The 27,035-nt window shown below is 30.6% G+C and overlaps 3 protein-coding genes across 3 annotated transcripts; 1 reads left to right on the forward strand and 2 right to left on the reverse strand.

The window, feature by feature from the left end:
* The first annotated feature begins 533 nt into the window (after positions 1-533).
* Positions 534-5,750, forward strand: LOC123910089 (golgin subfamily A member 6-like protein 1). The gene is made up of 6 exons (XM_045961133.1): positions 534-892; positions 2,048-2,170; positions 2,367-2,564; positions 3,600-3,681; positions 5,044-5,108; positions 5,316-5,750. Exons 1-6 carry the CDS (start codon positions 608-610, stop codon positions 5,613-5,615), a joined length of 1,053 nt encoding a protein of 350 aa, XP_045817089.1. The 5' UTR covers positions 534-607; the 3' UTR covers positions 5,616-5,750.
* A 1,944-nt stretch (positions 5,751-7,694) lies between these two features.
* LOC123909022 (protein trichome birefringence-like 19) lies at positions 7,695-11,150 on the reverse strand. Its single transcript, XM_045959793.1, has 2 exons — positions 9,578-11,150; positions 7,695-8,924 (listed from the first exon to the last, which is right to left on the reverse strand). The coding sequence occupies exons 1-2, from the start codon at positions 10,037-10,039 to the stop codon at positions 8,112-8,114; spliced, it is 1,275 nt and encodes a 424-aa protein (XP_045815749.1). The 5' UTR covers positions 10,040-11,150; the 3' UTR covers positions 7,695-8,111.
* A 10,273-nt stretch (positions 11,151-21,423) lies between these two features.
* LOC123908640 (protein trichome birefringence-like 19) lies at positions 21,424-25,903 on the reverse strand. The gene is made up of 2 exons (XM_045959334.1): positions 25,244-25,903; positions 21,424-22,298 (listed from the first exon to the last, which is right to left on the reverse strand). Exons 1-2 carry the CDS (start codon positions 25,742-25,744, stop codon positions 21,498-21,500), a joined length of 1,302 nt encoding a protein of 433 aa, XP_045815290.1. The 5' UTR covers positions 25,745-25,903; the 3' UTR covers positions 21,424-21,497.
* Positions 25,904-27,035: the final 1,132 nt, after the last annotated feature.

A 27,035-nucleotide genomic window follows, 5' to 3' on the forward strand; every position in this document is an offset into this window, starting at 1 on the left:
CTATAAAATTTTATTTTTAAATGTACAAGTTTATTTTTCATATAAAAAAGTGGCAAAAATATCGGTAAAATGACAAGTATTTTTTAGATGTACAATTTGATTTTTATATTTTACATCTAAAAAAAAGTGACAAAAATCTTTATAAAATGAAATAAAATTTCAATTGTTTTTAAAATTCTTTATTATTTGCTAATTCAATTTCTGTCATTTTTTTCATCTCTTTCGCCGCCTTCATTTTCTTTGCCCTCATCGTTGTTCGCTCCTTTGTTTCACCTAAAATGGTATTTTCCGCTTTGTATTGTCACTCACTCTATTTCTACAAGTTTACATAGTAGAAAATATGTGATTTTGAGTAAATTTTATTTCAAACTCAGAAATTACATTTATTCACTTTAGAGTAAATTTTTAACTATTAAACTAATTGAATGATTTAAAAACAAAAACTAATTGAATAAAAAAAAAATCACAACTTTTTTTTTTTATCATAAAAACATTTTAAATTTGAATTTAAACCACAAAACTATCAATTTTTGTGTTTCTGACCCAAACTCGAAGAGTGAAGAAGAAAACAACAACACCAACACCAGAAAACAGAAGAGAGGAAGAAATGGCAGGGCTATTGGCTTGGGCAGCAGATGTGGTAGGAGCAGGAGGATCAGAATCTGCATCTGAAGATTCTTCAATCCCAATTCTATTTTCTGAATCTCAAAAAACCTATGTTCGTGAACTCGATCATAAAGCAAATTCTCTCCAACGTTCGATCCAAGATCTACGGCTTAGATTACCTCCACCTGATATCTCACAGCGTCTTCCTCATCTTCATGCTCATTCACTTGCTTCCAATAACGCTCTTGCTCTTCAGTTGAATGCGCATTCCTCCACCCGTCATCAGGTATGGGAAATTACGTTTTAGTCCTTGAATGAAATGTGATTGTGGTTGTGGTGGAATTTTAATTTAGGTTATGATAATTAGTTTAGTTGTGGAATTGTTGAAGTTGCAAAATGATATTTGAAAATGTTTGATTAAATTAATTGTTTCTTAACTGGTCAATTTAGTCATGATGAACATGAATTGTATTTAAAATTATTTATACCCCGAAACCCCGAGTGAATCACATTATGTAGCACCTACACGGCTACACTTCATTGAAGACATTTTATGAAGCACTACTACAGACACCGAGACGTTGATATCTGTAAAAATTTGAAAAAATGAATTAATTGAATATAACTATATGTGTTGGTGTCGGACACCAGACACACCTTCTATCATAAGTTTTGGTGCTACAGAGGACCTCTTCAACCTGACACCATCACATATGGTTTTTTGTTTTTCAGACGAGCAATGTTAGTATTATTAGTATTATTATGCTGAGGGTGAAGTTTGAACCCTCGACCTCCTTATTACGCCGCCCCTTAATTGTTACTGCCCCAAACACCGACATATATATGATCATATTCAATCATATTTGTTTTCTTAAATTATTATTGGTGCTTACGTGTTGGTGTCTGTATGTATGTAAGTGCCATCAAAATTCGAATCCTCACAAAACAAATTCCTGAAATTCTAGGTGTTTGTCAATTTAGTGGTGAAACTACAGAAGTTATAAAATGATTCTTGAAATTTAAAATCCTATATCAGTTAGTCTTTTTGAGTTAGCCAATTTAGTCACGGAATTGTTTAATTCTTTAAATTCTAGTTGTTTGTTGGTAAAGTAGTGAATTTATTGAAATTACAATATGATTCTTGAAATTGGAAATGCTCGATCTATTACACTGGTCTTTTTTGAGTCAGTCAATTCAGTACACAATTGTTACCCCCTGGAATTGGTGTTTTCATTTTTTGATCATATTAGTCTTTTGGAGTCGGTCTATTTTTTCATGAAACTGTTTGGGACTGATGTGATCGAAGATTTTCAATTTTAGGGATCTATGTTATTTTCAGATAACAAATTATCTACTACAAATATCAAGGACTACATAGATTACATTGGTTAGTCACTTAATTGTTATTGGATACTAATTTGTTTTTGTCTTATGAGACCAGGCCCAACTTAGAGAGGAGACACTGAAGGAAGAAAATGCTGCTTTTCAGAATGCTATATCCAATTGCGAGAGTAAAATCAAGGAAAAAGTGGAGGAAGCTGAATTACTAAGGAGAAAGTTAGAGGTGAGTCTGACTATTGTGATATGTATGTTGTATATCATATACTGAATCACAATGTTGTTTGATGTGTCTGTATATGTCATGCTGGAATTGAAGTCCCATTTGGTGGTTCACTTTGCTGTGTATTTTGGGAATTGAAGTTCGTTGCTCTATGTTTTAATATTATTGTTGCTGTTGGTTCTTCGGTTTTGGATTACAGGAGATGGATGAAGCTGAAAATAAGCTGAGGGCCGAGCTGGAAAATATACATCTGCGAACTTCTGTTGATGCTGGCCAATCTTGGATAGCTGAGAGTTCGGAGGAAGAAAACAAGATGAATAGAGCCAGCTTTGATGCAGCTGCAGAAGTTTCAAAATCGGCTATGCTAGACAAATTGGAAGAGAAGAAGAAAGAACTGGTTTGTTGTTTCTTTAATCACACAATTCTCTTTTGCATTCTTAACCATAACATACTGCTCAATATTGAATTAGTAAGGTCACATTTAGATGAACATGTTTATTCAATATGCTATTTTAGGGAGTTCAATAAGTGTTACTTTATTCATAAATTATTCTGAAAACAACTTTTTTTTTTGACAAAATTCTGAAAACAACTTATGAACATGTCGTAGTTTATTTTCATAAAGATACCTTATTAAATAAGTGTTTATATTATGAGATAAGATAAATCAAATGCTCCCCTGTTACGCCAGTCCTATTAATTGCTGAAAGGTGGAAATATAACTATTTTTCTAGAATATGCATTTTATCTATCAAATTAGTCCATACTCCCTGGGAAATTTGGAGACTAAATGGATAAATTCAATGACTTATTTGGCGGATTAGTTTTTATATATTTTCTGGATTGACGCAAACTCATAGCATTTCACTTGGAATAGAATCTGAAATACAACTTGGTAAAGACTCAAAAACATGGGGACTACCCCTAAAGTGGCCACTCCCATTAATGAATAAGCAACCACATTCGTTCGTTTCCTTTCAAACTGATCCACTAAGTTTGCTTCTGAAACTAAAATATTCGAAATTCTTAATAATATTCCCATTCCTAAATTCAGATACGTCTGTCCGTTTTGGACTGCATGCTGTCCATTACAAATTGGGCATCTGACTAAAAAATAACAATTAATTTGGATATCTTTGGCCCAATTAAGATCTTGCAAAAGCCCCAAAGCCTCACCTTCTCTGACATAAGCCTGAGGCAATCTCGTACAAGCAAGAATCAGGTCTCCAGTTTCCCGCATAAATTTGACCGAATAGATGGATTTAGGCTTTAGAGACCTTGGGTGTGATTTCATCATATAGAGATTAATATGACTATTGCAGAATCTTCTCAGCACTAAGTTGATTACTGCTTTAGAAAAATTAGAACTAAAACAATACTTTAGTTATGTTGAATTACTGTTCTCACATCAAAATTCCCTATTTATTTTCAGAGTTCAATGGAGGATACCGTAAAGGAGTTGGAGAAGAAATGGGCAGAAGTGCAGGAAAATGCACTTAAACAGCCTTCACCAGGTATTATATCTTCTGATTTATAGTATTTATATTTTCTGGTATATGAGGGATCCCTTTTAAAATGGGACATTTAACACCTAGTCTGATGATTGTCATATTGCTTTAAACTGTAAACAATATAATGATATTTATTTTGTTTCATCCATGATTTTGGTCTTTCAATTTCTAAATTTGGGATTTTAGTCGGCTTTTAAAACGACTGGTTTTTTTCCCACCTATACATTTTGAGGCTGAATTTTGATGATGTGACAAGTGAGATGCTTATGTGACATCTAAGTTGATCATACAGAAATGAGTTATTAAGTGAGAATTCATGTAGATTGTAGATAATGTTTTTCATCAAATTTAGTTGCTTTTGTGATATAAATTAGTTTTTAAGAATCTACCTATACAGTGGCACACCATCAACCAAGATGTCAGATAAGCATCTCACGTGTCACATCACCGAAATTCGATCTCATAATGTATAGGAGGGGACAAAGTCAATTATTTTCAAAATTGGGGGACTAAAATTGTGATTTGAAAATAGTGACCAAAATCACGAATGAGGCAAAATAGAGGGACTAAAACCGCATTTAAGCCTATTTATTATATATATAGGTTATGTCAGTTTAAATTTACCGTTCTTATATTGTGATTTATTTTCTGATTTTTAAATGTTTGTTTTTCGATCTGAAAAAAGCATGATGTTCTTTGTTTGTTCGTTGTGATCCTTGCCCTCTGTTTATTTCCGTTGCAATTTTGTTTTAGGTGATCCTCTGGAACCTTTGTTTGATCGCACTGAGTAAAGATGTCATGAACTTGTTTATAGTAGGAAAAGTTGCAAACCATAATTACAAATGCAAAATACCATGTGTTTCTACCTGACTCAGTAAAGTATTGTTCATGTTTACTCAATGAATCCATAAAAAATCAACATTGCACTGTTTTAGGTGGTTTCTTGTATGTTGGAAAATCTTCAATTCAAGCATGTTTGTCTTAACTTTAAACATGAAATACGAGAAGTTATCTTATTTTCTCGGTGATATATTAACAAAATGATGTCCTGCATATAATATTAATTTTCAAAATGCTGACAGAAGATCTGTTTGGGTTTTGTTCCGGGGCGTTTCTAGGTTGAACATGTAAAAGAACTAGGCTATACTCTTCTGGGATGTATTTTCTTTCTGGCTTTTTCCTTGATTCTTTTGTTTGTACTTTTCTGAATGAATTCTTCTATCAAAAGGAATAAAGAAATAATCCAATTGGGGACACTAGCGTTTGATCCCATTCAATCTGTGAAATATTGAATACTATTTTATGCTCAAGCTTCATCTTGCAAGTACTATTTTAGCTTTAAAACATTCTTGACTTGTTCTGCAGCACAAAGAGAGAAGACATTGGACAAACAACTTCATGGTTTACTTGAGCAACTTGCTGTTAAACAGGTGCTTTCCATGCTTCATGGTTTATGCTCTACATACATGACATTGTTTTTGTTTTAAAAACAGTTTACTCTTTCTTTTTATGAAGAATTTTTTTTTTTGGCGATAGTTGTGTAATAACTTTTTAAATATAATCTGGTTGTTACTTGAACGTATTTGGTTGCCTTGTAGAGACGAGTCTAATAAACCGTCTTTCTTTCTTGTTTTCAGACACAAGCTGAGGGTATACTTGGTGAAATTCACGTGAAAGAGATGGAGCTGGAAAGATTGAATGGACAATGGCGACAACTCCAAAGCAATAACTCAGAGTTGAACAATGCTCGGAATCGTTTTGTTAGAGGCTCCTCCGATAAGGTACATAGTTTGTCAGATTATGATGGTCCTCAGAGGCTTCCTTACCATTCTGCAGGCAGAACTGAAAGCCAGCAGAGGCTTATGCTAATTAGGTCGGCATTTGTGCTTTATATTTTAGCTTTAAACGTAATTGTATTTATCAGGATATCATTTTGACCAAAATTAAGATTATATATTACTTTTTACTACTTTGAACTTTTTTTGTTCATAAGAACTTATGACTGAACCTTTGTTTGTACTTATTGAATACCATGTGTGTATATAGATATAAAACAAGGTGTTTGTCCAGAAGTTAACTCGTTAATACATTTACCAAAACTCGATGTTACATCTGTTCATACTGCGTAGAGTTAAATCCGAAGAAAAGTTAAGAACATGAAAAACAAGGTCGATTACAGAAAAGATCAGATGATATGATAGCCATAGAATTTGTGAGAATTTAGACAAAAGGAAGAGAAAATAATAATAACCTTGAATGTTATTATAGGAACATATAGAGTTATAGACTCAAGACTAAACAATATTTAACCTTGAATGTTATTATAGGAACATATAGACTCAAGACTAGACAATAATTCCTATTTATAGGAACACATAGACTCAATCCTAAATAAATAGGAAATCAAGAAGAAAACATAATATGCTTTTTCAAAAAAAAAAGAGAGAGAGAATAAAATGTAGTATAGTACTAGTAATAATAATAATAATAATAATAATAATAATAATAATAATAATAATAATAATAATTTAATCTTACGAGATACTCTAAGATTAATTATAAACTGATTCTAGAAAATAACTTTTTTTACTCGAATTCTTGTTCTAGTTCTAGGAAATAAACTAAGATTAATAGTCTCTCCATTCTTTTTTAAAGTGCAAATGAATTAACAAAAGTTGATGTACAGTCAATATTATGAACCAATTACATCAATTTTTTATGTATGTAGTCCATATAAGATATTTTATAGTATTCTAACAATAGCTGATGGTAAACTTGAGATCTGAGTTAATTTGAACAATTTTGTTCTGTAATCTTTCTGTTAAGTGATTTTCACCATGAAGTCTAATCTATAACTTGCAGTAATTTGGGTTCCTTCAAACAAATCTCTTGAAACTTTTACACATTCTTCCAATTCATAGTATTGTTGCAGAGTCATCTAATCATATAGTTTTACACATCCAGTACATAATTCTTAAACTCTATTGAATATTTAAATATTCAGATTCATAGTTTGACAGCAAGGTTGATGCTAATAGTGGAAAGCATATATAATAGTATAAGTATATTATTTCATGGTTTTGTTTCATGATATCAATGACAACTCCATGAATTGACAGAAAGCTACACTTATGCTTAGCCTCAAAGCTCAAGTCAATATCATTATCCAGGCACATGAAATTGCTTACTGCCATACGTCAATGTATGTATTGCTTAAAGATCTAAGAATCACTGTTTTCTTATCCTTATATTATCATCTTATTAATTATTAATTTCACCTAATGTCTATACAATCCAAATAAATGTGAGATCAAGAACGTTTTGATGTATAGTCTTTTTAGTGTAAAACTTGTCTTCATTCATCAAAGTCTAATCATCATTTAAGTGTCTAGGCTAACAATTATACAGAAAAATAAAGCTAGCTTATATCAATAAGTAAATTATGAAAATCAAAATTAAAAAGCAAGTAAGTTTGATCGAAGAAATTCAATTAATTTTTTAAATTAATTCTCAAAGTTACTTCTACATTTTATGACAAAGAAAAGAACTTTTTTTTTATTGTTTGAATGAATGTCCCTAGTAATCCGGAGTTCGGCCGCGAGGTAAGTAAAGTCTGACCAAGAAATTGTTCCACTCATGAATCGAACTCGACTTCTCCCGAACAATCCGTCCTTTGGTGAAACTCATTAACCATTTGAGCTCAATGCCTTGGTTAGAATTAAGAAATCATATTAAACTATGAAATATATACATGAAAGATTAAAAAATATTAGAAACCTGAATAAAGCAAGTTAAAATCAAGTCATATAAACAATAAAAATACTAAGAAACAGAGCATTGGTTGATTAAAAAAAAAGAAGAAAAGAAACAGAGCATAGGATGTGTAAACTTTGAATAACTCAAAATTATAAACAAATCCTTTTAAATTTCCTAAAAAATGAGAGGAAGAAAGTATTGTTTTCCATCCTCACAAATGTGTTTTTGAGAACTGATTGATTCTTAAGACAAAATGGATATTTGAGAGCTTCTTGGAACAATATTTGTCAATTTGGTAATCAAGACAGTCCATCACATATGTTACAAAAATTACAAACCACTCTGCATATACATTCTGTGTGTTATTATCTATATAGTAAATAAATAAATACATTCAACAATCTCTTTCCCCATTTCCTCTATACCCTTTTTGTAAATACAAGTAAATTACAATAGACTTAGCAAAATCAAAGTTCTCGAGTTTGAATCCAGCGTTTAGAATGCAACAACTTTAAAACTCTTGATGCAGAGTGTTGTCATCCATCCCGGTCCTATCAGTATCGAGGGATTAATCTCTGTTATTGCGTGCGAAGAATACTCAGTTTACACACAAAAACTCCCCAAAAAATAAATTTTAAACAATATCTTACATACGGTTAAGATGGTAAATCTTATGTTCATACAACACTCTCTAGCTTTGAATCATAAGATGAGTTACTTTCTATATTTAACATATATAGAAAAAACTCATTCCATGTGTCAACAGGACCAGGCAAACACCAATGAACACAATCATTGTAAAATGTTCTATTTGTGTCCTTGGGATGTCCATAGTTATTAGGATGTCCATCTGGTCTCAACAACATAATTTCAGTTGTATTTAACATCAAAAACTTCAAACCCTTCTTTGATGCTTCTTCTTGTGCTACATTAAATTCATTCACTTGTGTTAAATATGTCTGTAGAAAGTAACCATCCAACTTCATTTCTTCTTTGCTAAATGGCTTTTTCCTCACACAATTCCCTCCTTTGTTCCAATCTCCATTCTCAAAATGTGATGGAGAAAATGTCCTAAAAAATGTCACACCTTTAAAATTTTCAAGATTATTTAAGGTTCTAAATGCAGTCCTAAATGCCATTTTGTAACCAAAGTAGTGAGCAAGATCAGTCACATTCTCCATTCCACATTTGTTGCATCCTACAAGTTGACCCTTTTCATAAAACAATAGTGGTCTGAAAAACCAATGTCCTGCTGAAATTATTACAATGTCAAAGTTTTCAACTTGACTAGACCATGCTTCATCTACTTCATCTACATAAAGTTTCATGATGCTGTTGTAAGAATGACCATTCGGATCAGCATCAACTGATCTAACAAAATATGGCGACCATAGATTTCCAAGGGTGAAATTGTAGTCGGCATAGAAATACCGTCTAAAATATATGACATTTGATGTGTATTTATCAGAAACGTCTTCAGGATCGGCCACCTGAAAAAGAGACATAAAAACATGTAAGCATGTTTGATTTTTTTGCTGTGACAAAAATCGACTAAGTGAGTTTAATGTAACGTGGTTCATGTTTTTTGATATAATAATGTAAAAGTGTGTTCCACAATAAATCCGTGACTAAAAATCAATGGTAAATGAAAAAACTTTATATTTTAACTTCAAGTTGGAACCAATTCTACTCAAGAACATTCAATCACGTCAAAATCAAGTCTATGCCTCTAGAAACGTGAAACCAAACGGTCACTAAGTTGTATTCGAAATATAAACATGCAGACAAGATCATCAACAAAAATTTGCATTAACGTTTTTGAGTGATTAACTAAGAAGGATGAATATAACCATCAGGACAAGGAGAATCACAATCACGATTGCAATCCTAGATACCGCGAAGAATCACAATAAAAAAGACTAATATTACCATCGCGGTTCTGTCACAAAGACATAAAAAACATTGATGTCGCGGCTCAAGTCTCAAACTTTTTTTATAATCTTGGATAGAAATCTAAATCACTTGTTTTGTTTATGTCGCGGCTCTAATAGTACTATGTTATGAAAACTTATTGATGTAAAAATTTGTTATCTCGCATTCTTTTGAAAAAGACATAAAAGCAAAGTATGAATTAATCACTTACTTGACTTAGGAGGCACAACAAAGATTGTAACTGATTTCTACCAACTGAATCTCCAACAAAAGCCATTTTTTTTCCTCTAACAATGTTTAAGAATTGAGTTGCATTGAACAATGGAAGTTCACATTCATTTGGCTTCCATCTCCAATGAAGATACTCTTCATCATTTCTACCAAACTTCATGCAGTTTTGTTCATCAATCATCCACTTGCATGTTTCATTGTTGTAATAAGGTCCTTCAGAATAAGGTATCCAATTACCATCAAAGATGTTACATCCTTTTGTTTCTGTTCTGTTGTTCATGTTTTTGACAGAAGATATGTTTGGAGATGATTCATTTGTGTTTCTCATGAGAATAAGAGGAAACATTATGAGAAGAAGAGTGAATGGTACAAGAAAAACATTTTTGGTTGTTTTTTTTGTTGTATATTTTCCATTGAGAATCTCATTGGTTTGGAACTTCATGGTTGAGATGAATTTTGAATCAAAAAACTTTGATGAAACAGTTTATATAAATGTAAGTAACTTTTGTTCTGGTTTTTTGGTTATGATAAACCTTTCAACTTTTTTTCTCTAAATGAAATTTCAAACTAAACTTTCAAAAAGGTCTTTAATATTATGACTAAATCACCATCATTAGTTCATGATATGTCTTAGTTTTGATAAGATGTCTTTATTAATATTTCATAATGATTTTCTCACATGTACAAAGAGGGGGAGAAATAACAAAAGCAAAAAAACAAGAGTCCTATTTTCAATAAATTGACTAAGCCAATATTCATTGACCCTTTGTGGCTGCCAAGTAACAAAGCCAATTTATTATCAACTAAATATGATTAATAAAAGAGCTTAATTAATATGCACTAACGGTGTCAAATAATTTTACATTATCAGTCAATCACAATGATTGTATCACTAAAAATAGTTGCATTCAATCATATATAGTTTAAATGTCATATGAAAAGTGATTTGTGATTGGTTGATGTGTAAAATATTTTACACCGACAATGTATCAAAATTAATCTCGCAATTAGATATGTTAAAACTATATAGAAAAGGGGAAATTATTGATTTAAGAGCCAGCAAAGGGAATCAAATTTTTTGAATCACTTTTGCACTCACTCTTTGTTTATTTGCATTTGTCAGTCCTTTGAAATAAAAACCATTAATTAAAGGAAGTAACTAAGATTGGTAAGAAAGATTTGTCAATGTACTTTTTTGTGTAAACAATCATGTAAACCAGGTAGATGTAATGCTATTACACACCTCCTCACGTGGTGATATTAGTTGCGAGTTGCGACACTTCTTTTTGGTTTTAACTATTCTGGTGTGAAAGCAGGGTTAGTGGTAATATGAAATTCAACCACGAGACAAGTAAAGTCGGACTAACTATATTGTTCTAGTCAGAATTCAACTCTGATTCTTCTGAACAATTCGTCTTTAACTGGAGTTCATTAAGCACCACCTGAGCTTAATTATCACTTTTGTTGAAGTTTACTAAAATCAAGTAATAAACTAAATTTACACTAAATTGTTATGGATATGTTGTTTATCAAAGAAAAAGCAATATGCTATGAAGCCAAGTGAAAAGCCAAGAAAGGTTGAGGATTTAAGGACAAGGGCAAAAATCAGTGACATATCAGTTTTGTCTCCTTTATTCCTGTTTTTTTGTTCATCCATTTTATATTCCTACTACAATTATTGTCTAATTTTGATGAACATGTATTGTCACATAATACACAACTGTAAATATCAATGATTGTGTTACAACAATTAAGTTTAAACAAAATAGTGTTGTCTTTGGTATCTTGTGTTACATATAATTATTTATCAAATTATTAATGCCACATCCACAAAAAACAACTAATTATTGTGTGACATATTGTGAGAAGAATCAAATATAATCCATTCAATTTGCACATTATGTTGTAACATAACATGGCTCTTTAGAAAGAAAAAAAGTTTGTTGAGTATTTTTGCTTATGAAAAAATCAATTACATGATGAATTATTTGTGCTCTTTTGTACAATTGTGACTTTATCATTGTTCACAGCAAATGCACATGAAAGTTGTATTTGTTATAACTTATAAGTTTGGAAGAAAGTGGTGGTTATGGGCATGAGAATATTGCTGACACATATAGTTGAGTTACAACATGTACTTTAGTACAATATTTTAATTAATAAAGTTAAATATTTCAAAATGAAGCTTAAAATAGATAAGTTCTACTAGACTTGGTAGGTCTAATGATGTTAAATTTCTTTTTGGAAATTTGGACCATATGGTTGGTCCCAATAAAAGAAAGAATGTTACCTGAAGTTGGCAGAATTTGGAAGTAAGTGGAGGGTAAGGGAATAATATATTGGTTGGTGAGAGAGAAACATCTAAAAGCCAACAAATAGTTATTTTTAGCTAAACCTCATCTCATCATTTATATAAACTAATGAGTTTTCTTTAACTATATGTTGTAAGCGAAGAATCCACTAGTTTTATTAATGATTACTTTTAGTCAAAAAATTTACTTGATCATCTTTAGTAAGATCTCTGATACAACTGCATATTTTTTAATCGAAAAGGTTAAAAACTTAGCATCTTGCATAAGGTATTTGTTTATTTTTTTAATGACAAATATTATATCGAAAAAGAGGTCAAAATACATATCAACTTAACATTATTATTTGATTATCGATCAGTTTGTGTATGATTATTGCATTATAACACATCCAAATTAAAACCAAGAAATTATGGGTTCAAATTTCTTTTCACAATATAATGTTAGAAGTCTTTGATGGCATGCATTAATTATTGAAGTATCCATAAGACCTACTTCTTTAATAAAACAAATTTAACATTTAATGACAATATAAATGATAACCTTGATAAGTACTAAAATAATATTATTGAATAATTTAAATCAAATAAACCTTGTGGTAAAAAAAAGGAAATTCATCTTGTGATCTCTATATATATACCAAAAGTCTTCAGAATAAACCAAGTCATTTGGCTCAAGTGGTTAATGAGCTTCATCAAAAAAGGACGAATTTCGGAAGAACCCAGGTTCGATTTCTGGGTAGAACAATTTCTTGGCCAAACTTTACTTACCTCGCGACCGAACTCTGTACTACTAGGACCCCTTTTCCCTAAAAATCAGAGGGTTATAAACAAAAAAAAAGGTCTTCAGAATATTTTTTTACCAAACTTAATTTTGCAACTTTGTTTTACACGTAGGAACTCAACTCATCAGTATTTTAGAGTTTACAACACTCGCACACTTTACACACACTTTACTCATCAACTACGTAAATTATATATCTCAGAGGTAAATTTTAAACAAACATTATTAGGTTTTTTTTTATCACTATTAATTTTTAAAGTATGAAGTTTCGTATTGGATTATGGAATCCTATTCTGTGATTAACTTTGTAAACACTTGTCTGTTTAGTGGGGCACTCAAAGTGTTCGATGACAACTACAAGTGTACAAAGCTTGGTGGGTAAGACATCGGTTTTCTATACAATACAAGTGTTAATTTAAAGATAAGATCAATCTAATTCAAGCTTGAATTTAAGCTGCAAATAATTGAATAAATAATTTATAATAATAACAAAATAATAATAATGATGAAAATGATGAAAATAAATACTAACAACAATGATATTATTAGTACTAATAATCATAAAACGTCAATAGAGTACAGTTGGCCACATTACTACCAGTTAATATACATGCTTTCTCAAAAAAAATAATTGGGTTTAGCTTTGATGCATATTGTTTTGATGTAAAGTTTTCTTTTTGTATAGACCAAAAAAAAAGTTTTCTTTTTGTATAAGAGTCTATTTATGTAAAGTTATATATTGTTAGTATATATATATATATATATATATATATATATATATATATATATATATATATATATATATATATATATATATATATATATATATATAATTTTTTATTTTCATATTTATGACTTGAATTTGAGATTATTTTTTTTTATTTTAGTTTAAGACGTGAGATTATTTTTTTAGTCGTGGCTAAATTCACACATTATATATGAAAAAAATGAAAAATATCAAATTTAAATACACACCCCTGTATATCAATATAATTGTATTTATAGAGAAAATCAAAATTCTTACCATGCATGGTCTTATCCGTTCAAACTTCATAGCTTAAAAAAATGCAAGCCAATAAATTTGGTCAAGTGGTTTCGTAAAAAAAAAAATTGGTCTAGTGGTGAAGGGTTTAAATAATATGTACGAGGTCCTAATAAATTTGATCGTCACTCTCTCCGTTATAAAAAAAAAACTTTTTCAGAATTCTTAAATCTCACCATTTTGTTACCATAAATAAAAATTGACCACAATTATTTAATCTCTCATGCAATTAAAAATAATTAAAATAATATTTTATTTTAATTTTATAAAAAAATAGCAAATTAATATACAAAATCCAAAGTGAATGAACACATCTTTGAAATATTAAAAGGTAAAGAAAGGTACACTACAAGTCCAAATTAATTTATGTCTCATGATTTCATTTTGTTAGTTCTGAAAATTTTCAACCAATTCCCATGAAATGATTATACTCAACTTTGAATCTCACATAAGTCACTAACAACTTTACTTTATCTCCTTGGCTTCACTTTGGAGGGAAGTCAATTTTTTGACAAATTTTTTCCAATTTTTATATTTCACGTTATGTTGTTTCGACACATATGGCATTCTAATCCATAGCTTATAACATACCCCTTAGAATGTTCTTGGCTTTTGTATCACAAAAGTTACTAAGATTCACCTAAATGCTTTAATTCAAAGCGTATATTATAAGATAATAATAACATTAATGTTGGAGCAATGCTTTATAAAAGTAGCTTCAACAAATACATTGTTACAAGACAATTAATTTACAACTTATCTTCTTCCCTTGATGTAATGTAGTACCTTTCATTCTTTGATGGTCAAATTAAGTACACCAAAAATGTTGATCAAAATACCTATCATGTTCATAAAATCAATTCTTATGGTGAAGATGTATGTCTCGTATGGTCTAATAGTAGATCGATATTTGAAAATTATGGAAAAGTTTGACGAATGAGTAGACATAACACCTTTTAAGTAAAAATTTAGGGTTATCTACGATTTTAATGGAAATTGTTTTGGACTAGATTAGAATTAGTCCAGCATTATACCCTCTAGGTCCAATATGGCTTGTCCCACCACATCCATGTCAGCAGAACATGGTGGAACCTCTCCACCAAGATAGGAGCAGATTACCGTTTCACCCACTATCTAAGGGTAATATCTTGGCAGTCCATCTTATTGTGCCTAAGCAGATCCAACCCAATAAGAGGACCTTTGGCCCAGAGTTGGGGGCTATATAAGCTCTCCTATTCAGGAGAGCAAGAAAACACTATTCATTCACTCAATTACTTCCTCTCTCTTGTATCTCTCTGCTCTCATTCTTGCTCTAACTTTGGCATTGGAGCACCTGCAGGTACAACCCCCCTTCGTGGATAAGCTGATCGACCCACCATCAACCACCTGCTCAACGCACTGCCAGCTGACCATCTACCTGTTCTGATCAACAGTTAAGATCAGAAATGAACATAATAAAATATTGAGATACCTTCAATGAATTGATTTAAGTGGTAAGAAATTTGAAGTCTTTAAATATGTTGTTGCCAGTTTGATCTTCGACTCATGTATATAAGAAAAATTTAATTTGGAAGAGAGAAAACACTTTGTGTATTTCACATGTTTTTCAATGGATATTAGTGTTGTGCATCAAGTTTGGGATTGGAAGACCGACATTCTTTGAAAAAGTGAAGGTTGAATATTTTATAAATGAGAGAATCCATAAAGGCAATATCTTAAGATTTTAAGTTAAAATGTGGTGTCTCTCTTTCATTTGTATGATTGTTTTTAGTCCAATGTAAATATCTTTCGTACTCCCCTCACCACCCAACAATTTGTCACACATATAAGTGGGAAAAAAATTATAATTATATTTTTTCTCGTAAAAAAATGTAATTGGCATAATATAAGTTTTTTTTTTTAAATAGCTAAAGAATTTATATATTAAAAAACCTTCATTCGTTTCTGTGAGCTTAACTCAGTTGTCAGCTAATACAGACATCACATTATATATGTAGGACTACAAATTGAAATTCGAACTCTAAACCTCCCACTTATTCACTTAAAAGTGTGAAATTCTAATCAATAATCAGCTTGACAAAAAAGAACCTTCATTCTAACACAAGGAATGCAAAGAAAGAAAGACTAAGAATTACCCATCAAAGTCATAAGGCAAAGAAGCCAAACCCACAACAATAGCACAATGGCAAAATTAATATAACGTTATAAAAAAGAAATTAAAAGCCATGTACAAAAGCCATGTCATCCATTTTGCCTAATCAAGTGCCAAGTTGTCCAATCAAGGGGCAAAAGCAAGGAATCTTCATTTTACATGAAGTAATTTCAAAAATATTTTTTGCATAAGGTAAAGTAAAATTCGGCTATTTTGCAAGGATAAAACTCTATTTACCCTAAATTTTAATTTGATCAACCATTTACTAAATACGAGACTCCTTTGAATTAAAGATAAGATTATTACGCGACTTTCAAAAAAAATATATTAAAAGAGTACACTCAACTTCCTATCAAGTTAACGCCTCATGACATAACTACAAACAAAGCTTCTTCCACCCATTCCGTATAGAACAGAGTCTGTTTCTTTTTCAGACATAACTACAAAACAGAGCATATATAGAACATATATTACAAAAACTAAAAAACGAAAAACTAAAAAACGAAAAGAAAAAAACAGAGTCACTTTCTTTTTCTGAAACTACAAAGTACAAACAATTTTATTAAAAACACATGAGAGCGTGTACCCAATTCTATTATGATGTTAATAGATAATTTAGATTTTGATATATAGTCGTTTGTGAGTGATCGTTTTCTAGCCGACATCTTAGACACATTCATTTCTATAAGTGGTCCATTGAGATTCAACGGCTAAAAAATTGATTAAACTTGTGTGGAGTTTTTGGTTGTTGGGTATGAAATCCGATATTATCGAGGTTTTCGGATTGTTGATGTGTATATATGTAGTTGACAACTTCCTTTATGAGCTAATTTTTGGATGAGATTCAAATTAGATTAAGACGATAGTGTAAACATTGGACTCATGACCCTTGCATGTGTAGTGTGCGAGGGTGAGTGTTAATAGGGGTGTGCATGGTTTGGAAACCACACCACACCACACCACACCTAATTGATGGTTTTGGTTCTAAACCAAAACCATTTCAATAACAAACCGATTATTTTTTAAAACTAATTTGGATTTGGTTATTAACCGGATCGAACCAATTTATAACCGGTTTGTAATAAAATTTAAGTTATTCACATGATCCAATTTTAAATAGGTTTTTTACTTAAACTAATTTTTTTATTAGTTGATTAAAAAAAAAAATTTATTAATTATTTTAAAAACATAATTTTTCATTAATTTTATGATTGAATTGGTTTATAGTCAACCCACAAAATATTTTTTTTAAACCCAAATTATTTTTTACTTAGCCGAAAACTTATTTTTTATATTGTTTTAAAAATATTTTTTATTATTTAAAAAAAGAGTAATTTTTAAAATTAAAAAATCTGATTTTTAAATACAAAAAAAAACTAATAAATAGGAAAAAAATTAAAATACTAAATTTTTGAAAAACTAAAAACATTAAAAACTGATTTTTTAATTATTTAAAAAAAAACTGATTTTTTTAATTATTTTTAGAAATTAAAAACATTAAAAACTGATTTTTTTAATTATTTTTAAAATAATTATTAAAAATCTGATTTTTAAAATAAAATAATATTAAAATAGTATGGGTGGTTGGTGGTGGCCGGCCGCCGGAGCACCACCACCGGCCACCGGAGTGCCACCGCCGGCCGCCGTGAAAGTCGCAGGAGGTCCGCCGGAAACCGCCGTCCGCCGCCGTCCCGGCCGGAGCGCCGCCGTACCGGCCGCCGGTTGTCCGGCGTTGACCACCGGTTGACCACCGGTCCTCCACCCCTCTTTTAATTAATTATTTTATTATATAATAAAGAATTTAAAAAAATTGAAGATTGGGCCTGAATTAGCTATTGGGCCTAAATTTTCAAACCAATTCCAAACCAAATTACAAAATGTGGTTATGGTTTATAATTGGTGTTTTTTTATTGGAGTGGTGTGGTTTTTTTTTTTTAAATGGATTTTGCAAACTAAAATTGGATATGGATTGGTTAGTAATTTGGTTAAGGATAACCAAATTTTTTGCACACCCCTAAGTGTTAAGTCTCATATCAGTTGCGAGATGACTTGAATGTGTTTATAAGTAAAGACAATTTTCACCTTACAAACCTGTTTTGTAGGGTTGAGTTAGACCCAATATTCAATTCTAAGATCCGTTGGGCCACAACTCCCATTTCTAAGAGTGACGGTTGAAGTTTCATTTTGTGATATGTTAATTATGAGTGGAAGTCTAATATTAGATTTAAGAGTTGAGGTTACGATTTTTGTTTTTTCGGTATTAACCCTCTAGTTCCTAAGAGAATGGGGTCTCAGTATTTCAAAATTCGGTTGCGAGGTAAGTAAATTCTTACCAAAAACTATTTCCACAAAGAACCGAACTCGTGTTATCCCGAAGGATTCGTTTTAAGGAGAGCTCATTAACCACTTGAACCCAAAGGAAACTCGGGTTATCTCAAAAATATTGGACTCGTTCACTAAGAGGAATCGTTCAGGAAAATCTGATTTCGATGGGTTAATACAAAAAAAGGTCTTGATAATGTATTAAAAAAAGATTATTTGTTGCCTGTACTCTATCAAATAAGATAGGAACTAAAATATTTTGTCATTTGAGTTGCTAGTTCCATTCCATCAACATCATAATTAATGTATGTGGTGATAGTTCCATCGATATAAATGTTGGTAATTTGGCATAATTAAAGACCAATCGCTTGCTTTAATAACTACAAAAATAGACCAATCAATTGTGTTTGATATTATTCGTTGAGCTAGCTGTATGCAGTTGATACTTCACAAACAAGTTTGTTGTGGTGGTTGCACCTTTGAAAAAATATATCATTTTAATAAGTGATCTAATATGTAGATGGATTCCCAGTTTTTTGTTAATAAGCAAAATTTAATCAAAAAGCTAATATAAAGATACTTTAAGGAGGATAATGGTGAAGGGGCATTGTTTTGGTATGACCCTCAGTTGGAGGAGGGTCTCTTGAAGGAGATATTTGGGTAAGTAAGTGATAACATTTGACTGAGTTGTGATCAAGCCGCTAAATTACATTTGACTTATATTAGCGGATCGTGATTAAAAAGCTAAATCCATTTGTCCAAATTTAATCAAAAACTTATATTAGCATTGTTTTGCAGGAATTTTTTTGGACAAATGGATTTAGCGGCTTGATCACAACTCAGTCAAATGTTATCACTTACTTACCCAAATTGTGGTGGAGGATCCAATTTCTTTCTAGGATTTAGTGTGGAATAATATGGTTCTTAATTCTTATTAAGTTGTCATTATTTGATTGGCGTTTGCTAAAGAATAAACTTCGCAAAAAGGATAATCTATATTTAAAATCAATTTTTTTGGGTGTAAACGGGTGTTGGATGTTAAAATCAGAGATACACAAATAGGAAAAGAGAAATACGACTAGGATTTCAATAGAATATCATTGCAATAACTTAACATTACAAAAGGTTCCAAGAGAATATATATATAAAACCTAATAGACTCTAAACTAACAGGCCCAATAACATAGCCTATTATTTTATTATCTAACACCTACTCTAAAACCCATTATGTATCAACAAGAAGTATTATGAGTTTGTCAAACAAAATAAACATATCAAATAAAATAAATTTCTAACACTACACTTCAAGCTAAAGCTTACTAAGCTTTAAGCTTGTTACAAATTAACCCCAAAAAAAATCAAACTAATTAAGATCACGACCAACGGAGAGAAACAATTCACAGTCAATAGAGAAACCATCAAAGAGAAGAGCAGCATCCAAAAAGAGTAACCAAACCAACAAGAAGGAGAAACATCCAAATAGAGAGCTGCAATACAATCAAAAGAGAAGTGCAATAGGGAGAAGTGCAATGCAATTAGAAGAAAAGTGCAATAGGAGGGAGAGTGCAATGCAATCAGAAAAGAAGTGCAATAGGGAGAAATGCAATATAATAAGAAGAGAAATGCAATAGGAGGGAGAAGTGCAATGCAATCTGAAGAGAAGTGCAATACAATCAAAAGAGAAGTGCAATAGGAGGGAGAAATGCAATGCAATCAGAAGAGAAATGCAATAGGGAGAACTGCAATACAATCAGAAGAGAAGTGTAATAGGAGAGAGAAATGCAATGCAATCAGAAGAGAAGTGCAATAGGGAGAAGTGCAATGCAATCAGAAGAATCAATAAGGAGAAGTGCAATAGGAAAAAGTGCAATAAGGAGAAGTGCGATGCAATCAGAAGAGAAATGCAATATGAGAGAGGTGCAATACAATAGAGAGGTGCAGTCTTCATTTGTTTATAAACGAGGCTAGAGAATATTTTCAGGCTATTTGTTTGGCATATGTTCGGCTCATGTAGAAATAATGTAGGAAGAAGATTGACCGCGTGTATCCAAGAAGAAGTTGCGCATCAGAAAGATTCAACGGGATAATTTGTGCAAGCTCCGACGTCGTAATGGCTATTATTATACCTTTATGAATAGGGAATCGGCCAAGTCGCCGCTTTGTAGTGACATATGGCTTTTTAAGCCATTCGAGTTCGCTGCAAGCCTGAAAAACAACATTTAATAATTTTCACAATTTTCTGTTATGGATAATTATACCATTAGGGTTCTTTTTTTTGGCTTTCACCACCAGTTTAATCTGGTTCGGGGGTCAGTTCTGGCATCAAGTGGTTCCAGCCCCCTCCCGATCGCAGTTGCGGGGGATCGAACCGTGATCCTCCATACAAAGTTCAGCGCCAATCACCACCGAACCAACTAACGATTGGTAGGGTTTCCTTTTAGTATATAAATAAATAGTAGCATTAAGAATAATCTTTTATTATAATAAAATAAAATTTGAGGGTTTGTTTTCTCTTTCTAGTGAATTCCAGAATTTTATTTGACAGCTTTGTCGCTTTGTAAAGTTTTATTTTCGTTGTAGGCTTAACCACACCATGCCCCTTTGCATTATATTGCCTAGATATCATAGGAAGGTGTTAACCCGAAGGCGGCCAATTGCATTATATTGCCTAGATATCATAGGAAGGTGTTAACCCTAGATATCATAGTAGCTATGGATTCTTTCATTTCACGTCAAAAAAGTCAAATTTTTGGTCTAAAAGAAGCATCGCATCAATAAATTATCGAGCTAGTGATAATTCAGTTGTAGTGGTGGATTAAAGCCAAGTTCAACAGCTTTGAGTACGATTTGAATCTTGGGGGGACCAATCCATTAAAATACATTGGTTTTACAAAAAAAATTTATATGTTTCTTTCCTTAGGTAGTCTTTTTTTAGTTTCTTGTTTTAGTTTTGAAATTTATTGTTTTTGTGTAGCCTTTCTTGTTTTGTTCTTTAACTTTTCTCTTATATTCTATCTTATGCTAGAACTAAAATAGTTTGTTAATATAAGTTTGACTTATTCAAAGTATAAAAACACCAGAACCTCATAGCTTCACTTTCTATAACATCCATTTTGAAATGTCAATGCCAAATTAGCAAATCAAATTTTTTCTTAGCTACCAAGAATCTTCAATTTTATTCCAAATCACCAAAATTTATCTCTACAAAATCCAAAAAATATGACAATGATATATAGTTTATAAGAATAATTAATTAGCCATACAAAAGTAACATTTCAAATCAATCTAATTGTCACTCTATATGAGGCCTCTCTTTCTTAGATTTCACCCTCTCCATCTTCAACATTTCTAGCAAAAAATCACTCCATGTATCTATAGGACCAGGCAAACACCAATGAACACAATCATTATACAATGTCACATTATCTTCTGGCCTATGTCCAAATCTACTAGGATGACCATCTGGTCTCAATAACATAGCTTGTGTTGTATCAAATAACCTAAATTTCAAACCATTTCTTTTTGCCAATTTTTGAGAAATTTTGTACTCCTCCAATTGGATCATATATAACTCCATATTAGTACCCTCTAATCTTGCTTCACTACTCTTAAATGGTTTAGTCCTAACACAATTCCCACCTTGATTCCATAAACCATTCTCAAAATGTGATGGTGCAAATGTCCTAAGAAATGTAACACCCTTATAATTTTCTAAATTATTTAGGGCTTTAAATGTTGTCTTAAAAGCCTTTCTATAGCCATAATACATTGTTAAATCAGTGACATTTTCTAAGAGACAATAATGACAACCAACAATTTTTCCTTTCTCATAGAATACCATTGGTTTGGTGAACCAATGTCCACCATTGATTATGACATAGTCAAAATCTTCAATTTCTGATGTCCATTTTTCATCAACTTCATCAAGGTAAATATTGTAGAGACCAGTGTGAGTTGGGCCATCTGAACTTTCTTGTTTTGCTTTGACAAGAAATGGTGTCCAATAAGAAGCTATGGTGAAATTGTAACTTGGGTATTTCCATCTCATGAAATAGTCATCATGTGTGTATGATACATCAATGGGCCATTCCACCTAGAAATTAAATCTAAGATTTTAAAATTTATTTATAAATAAAAAATATTAATTTCATAGAAGCACACAAAATTTTAGTAAAATAAAATAAATGAAAGGTTTAAATATGATTTTACTCTTTGTAATTAAAAGTTTTTTTCGTATCTATAAATTTTTGTTTGGGTTCAATCTCTACAAATTAAAAAATTATTATTTTTAGTTTCTAACATCATACGTGACCCAATATAATCATGTTACGTATGGCCCAATAAAATAACCTTTTTAATTTACAGTGCTCAATCCAAACAAAATAATTTACAAAGATTTTAACAATAAAAACACTAATTACAGGAAATAGATTCATATTTAAACTTATATAAAACTATACAATAAAATTTATTGTACAATTATATATAGCTAACAAAATAAATAAATAAATAAATAAATAAATAAATAAGCAATACATCTTGTTATGCACACTACTTGTTAATATTAGTAAACTCACATAAATATTATCAAATATTTGAAATAATTTTTATATAAAAAAAAAATCTCAAATAATTTAGGGGGGTCATGGGTCTTTCATATTGGATTGAATTCTTGTGGCAATTATTCAAGTTTTGCATGAAAACAAGAAGTTAAGCCCATAGGAAATAATTAAATTAGTTAGTGTGTCAAAACACATGTTAGCATCATGCTAGTTTGGTACCTTGTCTTTGGTTACATATTTCACCATCAACATAACTTTATTATTATTCTGTCCAAAAAAATAATTAATTATTGAATGAACTTATGCACAGGTACAATATATTATCTATCAATATAATAATTAATTGGACTAGTTTATTTTAGACTAGAATTGGACTAGTGTTGTGAATTGTGAAGTATATATATATTTTATAAGTGAGAGGCTTCAACTTTGGATGCAATAATTAATCATAAACACTACTTTTGCAAGTAATTAGACAGTAATGAAAAGCAACAACTGAATTTAAATAATAAAATAAATAAACAGTGACTTGAGAGTGTGTTCATGTGGGCTTGGTTAGGGACATTGAATGTGATTGCCAGATTTCCCTACGCATGCAAAGATTCCACATCCTGAGCTTGCATAATTACTAATTATTATGTGTATTTTAATTAATCTATACTTAGGATGTCAATTTCATCTGTAAATTGGGATTGTGCGGGGATTGCCCGGTTTGGGAACTTGAAGATGGAGAAATTTTTTTTCCATGGAATGGGGATGAAGGAGAAAGTCCCCCCAAGAAAGGTTTGGGGATGGGGACGAGATTTCATCCCCGTCCCGCGGAAATGTTAGGATCCGCAGGAATGGGGATGAAGAAACAATACTCCCCAAAGCGGGGAATGGAAGCAGAGATGAGAAACATTTTATATTGTGCGGCAAAGAGTGGTAAAATACCTTCCACTCAATCCCCGCATCGTTTACATCGCTATCTCTTGGGGTCGGTGCAAGAGTTTATTTTATTTGATATATTTTTAATTCATATATTTTTATTTTTTTTGTAAAGTCAAATTTATTTTATTGATGGCCTGAACCACATAAATGGGCCTTGTTGACTCATTTCCGAGATACTCACTCCGTCCTAAATTATAAGAGGGAAAAACTCAAATCCTTTGTCTCAAATTATGAGAGAAAAAAAAAACCAATATTTTTCTTTTCCAAGAATTATTTCTATTTATTCTCATAAAATTAAATGCAAATTGCATTTAATTTTCTCTCTCCACTTTTATCAATAAGTAATAATCAATGGAAATTATTTATAAATCTTTCAATGAAATTTATTTCAAGAAAAATACAAAACACATACTCCAAATTATTATGTTTTGGTTTTACTTAATAAGTGTGATTTTTGTTTTTTCCTTATATTTTTGACCTTGTAAAATGAAAAAGTAAAACACTATACTCCCTCCGTCCCGAAATATAAACAAAATTTGGTCAACAAAAGTAAATGTATTTGGTCCAAATGTTTAACTAAATACATCAAATTTCTTTGGCTCATATTTGCTCATATTTTAGGACAGTCATAAATACACTCCCTATGTTAAATATCTGTTTTTTTAAATTACTTTTTCTTATTTATTATTTCATTTTATCTATATGTTTTTCTCTACAGTAAATAATTAAATAAATTATTGATAAAATAATACTATCGCATTAAATTTTAAAAATGACAAATAAAAACAATTTTTTTCCTCTAAATGCTGAAAATAAAAGTAGAGTATAAATAAAAAAATAGAGTATAAATAAAAAAAGTCAAATGAATTTAATTCAAAGTTAAACTAATACACATAAGACTTTTGACTGTATTTAAGACTAGGTGGAGTAGTATTTATTATCTATATTAAATGAATTATGAAATTATGAAATTGAGGATTGTTTGGGGTCACGATAGTCTGAATTATTCCGTCAAAATAAAAAAATACTCTGAATTATGGAGTTCGATTCCTATTTATAAAAGAAAAATAAATTTGCGAGTGTTAAACATCGAGATATCGATTTCAATTCCTATTTATAAAAGAAAAAAAATTACACTAAATTTCTTTTTGAAAAGTGGTGAGTATGTAAACTCATTTGTGAAGGGGGAATAAGAGATGGAATAGAACATTGATTGATGACTATTACTTCATCAATCTATAAGCTTCATCATCAAGGACAATGATAGATTTTATTATCAATGTGAATTAAAGCCTCTATGAATTGTCATTGAAGCAAATAGTGTATCATTGATTGAATGCATTTGGGGTTCAAAAGTCTAAGCAAATAAAAAAAGATACAATGACATGCCAAATCACTTAACACCAAAGCAACTATAATTAACACAAGAAATAAAAAAAATAGGGACAAAAGCAAATGATAAAAAAAAATGATGATTAAATTTTTTTTAAAAAATAAATAATTAAAACTTGTAACAAAATTGAAGTAATGTAGAAGTGAAACATACCCTTGATAGTAGACAAATCAATGACTGCATGTGATTTCTACCAACAGAATCTCCAACAAAAGCCATTGATTTTCCTCTAACAATTTCAAGAAATTGAAAAGGATTGAAAATTGGTAATTCACACTCATTTGGCTTCCATCTCCACTTCATGAAATCAGAATCTTGCCTTCCATACTTCATACAATTTTGATGCTCATGAATAGCCCAACAAGTTTTATTTGTATAATATGGTGCTTTTGGATTTGGCACCCATTCACCACTAAAAATGTCACAATTTTTCAAAGATGTTGAAGGTAAAGTTTCTTTTTTAATTGAATCAACATTTGATGAGGTTGATGATTGCATAGACTTGTTCATCATCAAAGATGAACCAAACAATGGATAAGACAAAGGGGTCACAAGAACAATAATTGTGACAAGAATTGCTATTAGAATTATTTTTGGGATCATTTGTTTTTTGTTATTGTTCCCATAGAGATGCTCTTTGTCTTGGAACTTCATTTTTGGAAGGGATATGGAGAAAGAGTGAAAAAAAGAGGAAGGTGTAGGGAAATCAAAGATGTTTTAGTCTATATATTGTGTGTGAAGTTTTTTTATTTGTTTTGACTTTTGTGTGGTTGAATTATTTTTTTATGCAATAAATCATTAACAATATGCTTTTTCTTACAAATGCAATAAAATGCTTGAAAAGTTGTTTTCATAGGCAATTAATAGACTTAAATATTGGATCATGATTTATTACCTTTGTTTTTTTTTTTTACGAAATTTATTACCTTTGTTGATATTCTCTTTTTCATCACAAATTTTTTTTAGGACAAGCAGCAAGGATGTTGGTCACCTTAAAGGCTTAAGCATATGGTCAGAGGTTTGATTCATGTCTCATGTGTATGGAGAAAATTCAGTTGGAAGGAAAAAACTCACCTCGTGTATGACACACATGTTCGTCAACGGAGATTAATCATCGCTAACAGTGGTGGAAACTTTGTATCAATATCATGATAACAAAAAAAAAACGTTAGGAAATGTGGAATTTCAAGCCATTAGAATATTTGACAAAAAAAATTGTTAGGAAAATACTGTTCTACCAAATATTGTTCTACCAAAAAAAAAGTCAAATATTGAAAAAAATTCTTGCAACTTGTGTAATTAATTTTTTAAACATTAAATTTTTTGTAATAGTTAATGCAAAATTTCTTAGAATGACCAATTATTTTTTATTAAAGAACAAAAATATTTTTGTAAAACTAATTTAGAAATAATTGTTAATTTATTATATAAATTAATTATTCTGTTTAAATAACCATTATTTTTTCTAACCTCTTAGTAGAAGGGTCCCGGTAAGTAAAGTTTGGGAAAAAATTGTTCCTACCAGAAATTGAATTCAGGTTCTCCCGAATAATTCGTTATGAAGGAATTCATTAACCACTTGAGCCTAATATTTTGGTTAAATAATTATATTTTTAAATGTGGGTTAATTACAATTATGAAGTTTATTATCAAATTCACTTATAGCAAAAATATTTAATTTTTATACAGACTAACACGGTAAGAGAAGTCATATCCCTGTTCGACCACAAAAAAAAAAAAAAAGAAGCCATATCCTGTTGTATATATATTTTTGTCCATGTATTTTAAAGAACAATATCATAATGTGACATAATAGTATTATTTTTCTCTCGTAAATTTGGATAAGATGGCCTTATAATAATTGATCGACATCTCAATTATGTTGGCACTTGAATGTACTACCACTTCTCTACCAATACATAAAAAATATACCTAGTCGTGGCAC

The sequence above is a fragment of the Trifolium pratense genome, linkage group LG2 (genome assembly GCF_020283565.1).
Source record: "Trifolium pratense cultivar HEN17-A07 linkage group LG2, ARS_RC_1.1, whole genome shotgun sequence".
Classification (NCBI taxonomy): domain Eukaryota; kingdom Viridiplantae; phylum Streptophyta; class Magnoliopsida; order Fabales; family Fabaceae; genus Trifolium; species Trifolium pratense.

What these genes read in the sequence shown, in the direction of transcription:
- LOC123910089 (XM_045961133.1), top strand. Translation starts at nt 608, where the DNA reads ATGGCAGGGCTATTGGCTTGGGCAGCAGATGTGGTAGGAGCAGGAGGA. An exon ending in AAGAGAAGAAGAAAGAACTG is followed by an intron (nt 2,565 to 3,599) that starts GTTTGTTGTTTC and finishes ATTTATTTTCAG; the next exon opens with AGTTCAATGGAGGATACCGT. An exon ending in AGCAACTTGCTGTTAAACAG is followed by an intron (nt 5,109 to 5,315) that starts GTGCTTTCCATG and finishes TCTTGTTTTCAG; the next exon opens with ACACAAGCTGAGGGTATACT.
- LOC123909022 (XM_045959793.1), bottom strand. Translation starts at nt 10,039, where the DNA reads ATGAAGTTCCAAACCAATGAGATTCTCAATGGAAAATATACAACAAAA. An exon ending in TGTTGTGCCTCCTAAGTCAA is followed by an intron (nt 8,925 to 9,577) that starts GTAAGTGATTAA and finishes TCTCTTTTTCAG; the next exon opens with GTGGCCGATCCTGAAGACGT.
- LOC123908640 (XM_045959334.1), bottom strand. Translation starts at nt 25,744, where the DNA reads ATGAAGTTCCAAGACAAAGAGCATCTCTATGGGAACAATAACAAAAAA. An exon ending in TGATTTGTCTACTATCAAGG is followed by an intron (nt 22,299 to 25,243) that starts GTATGTTTCACT and finishes TTTAATTTCTAG; the next exon opens with GTGGAATGGCCCATTGATGT.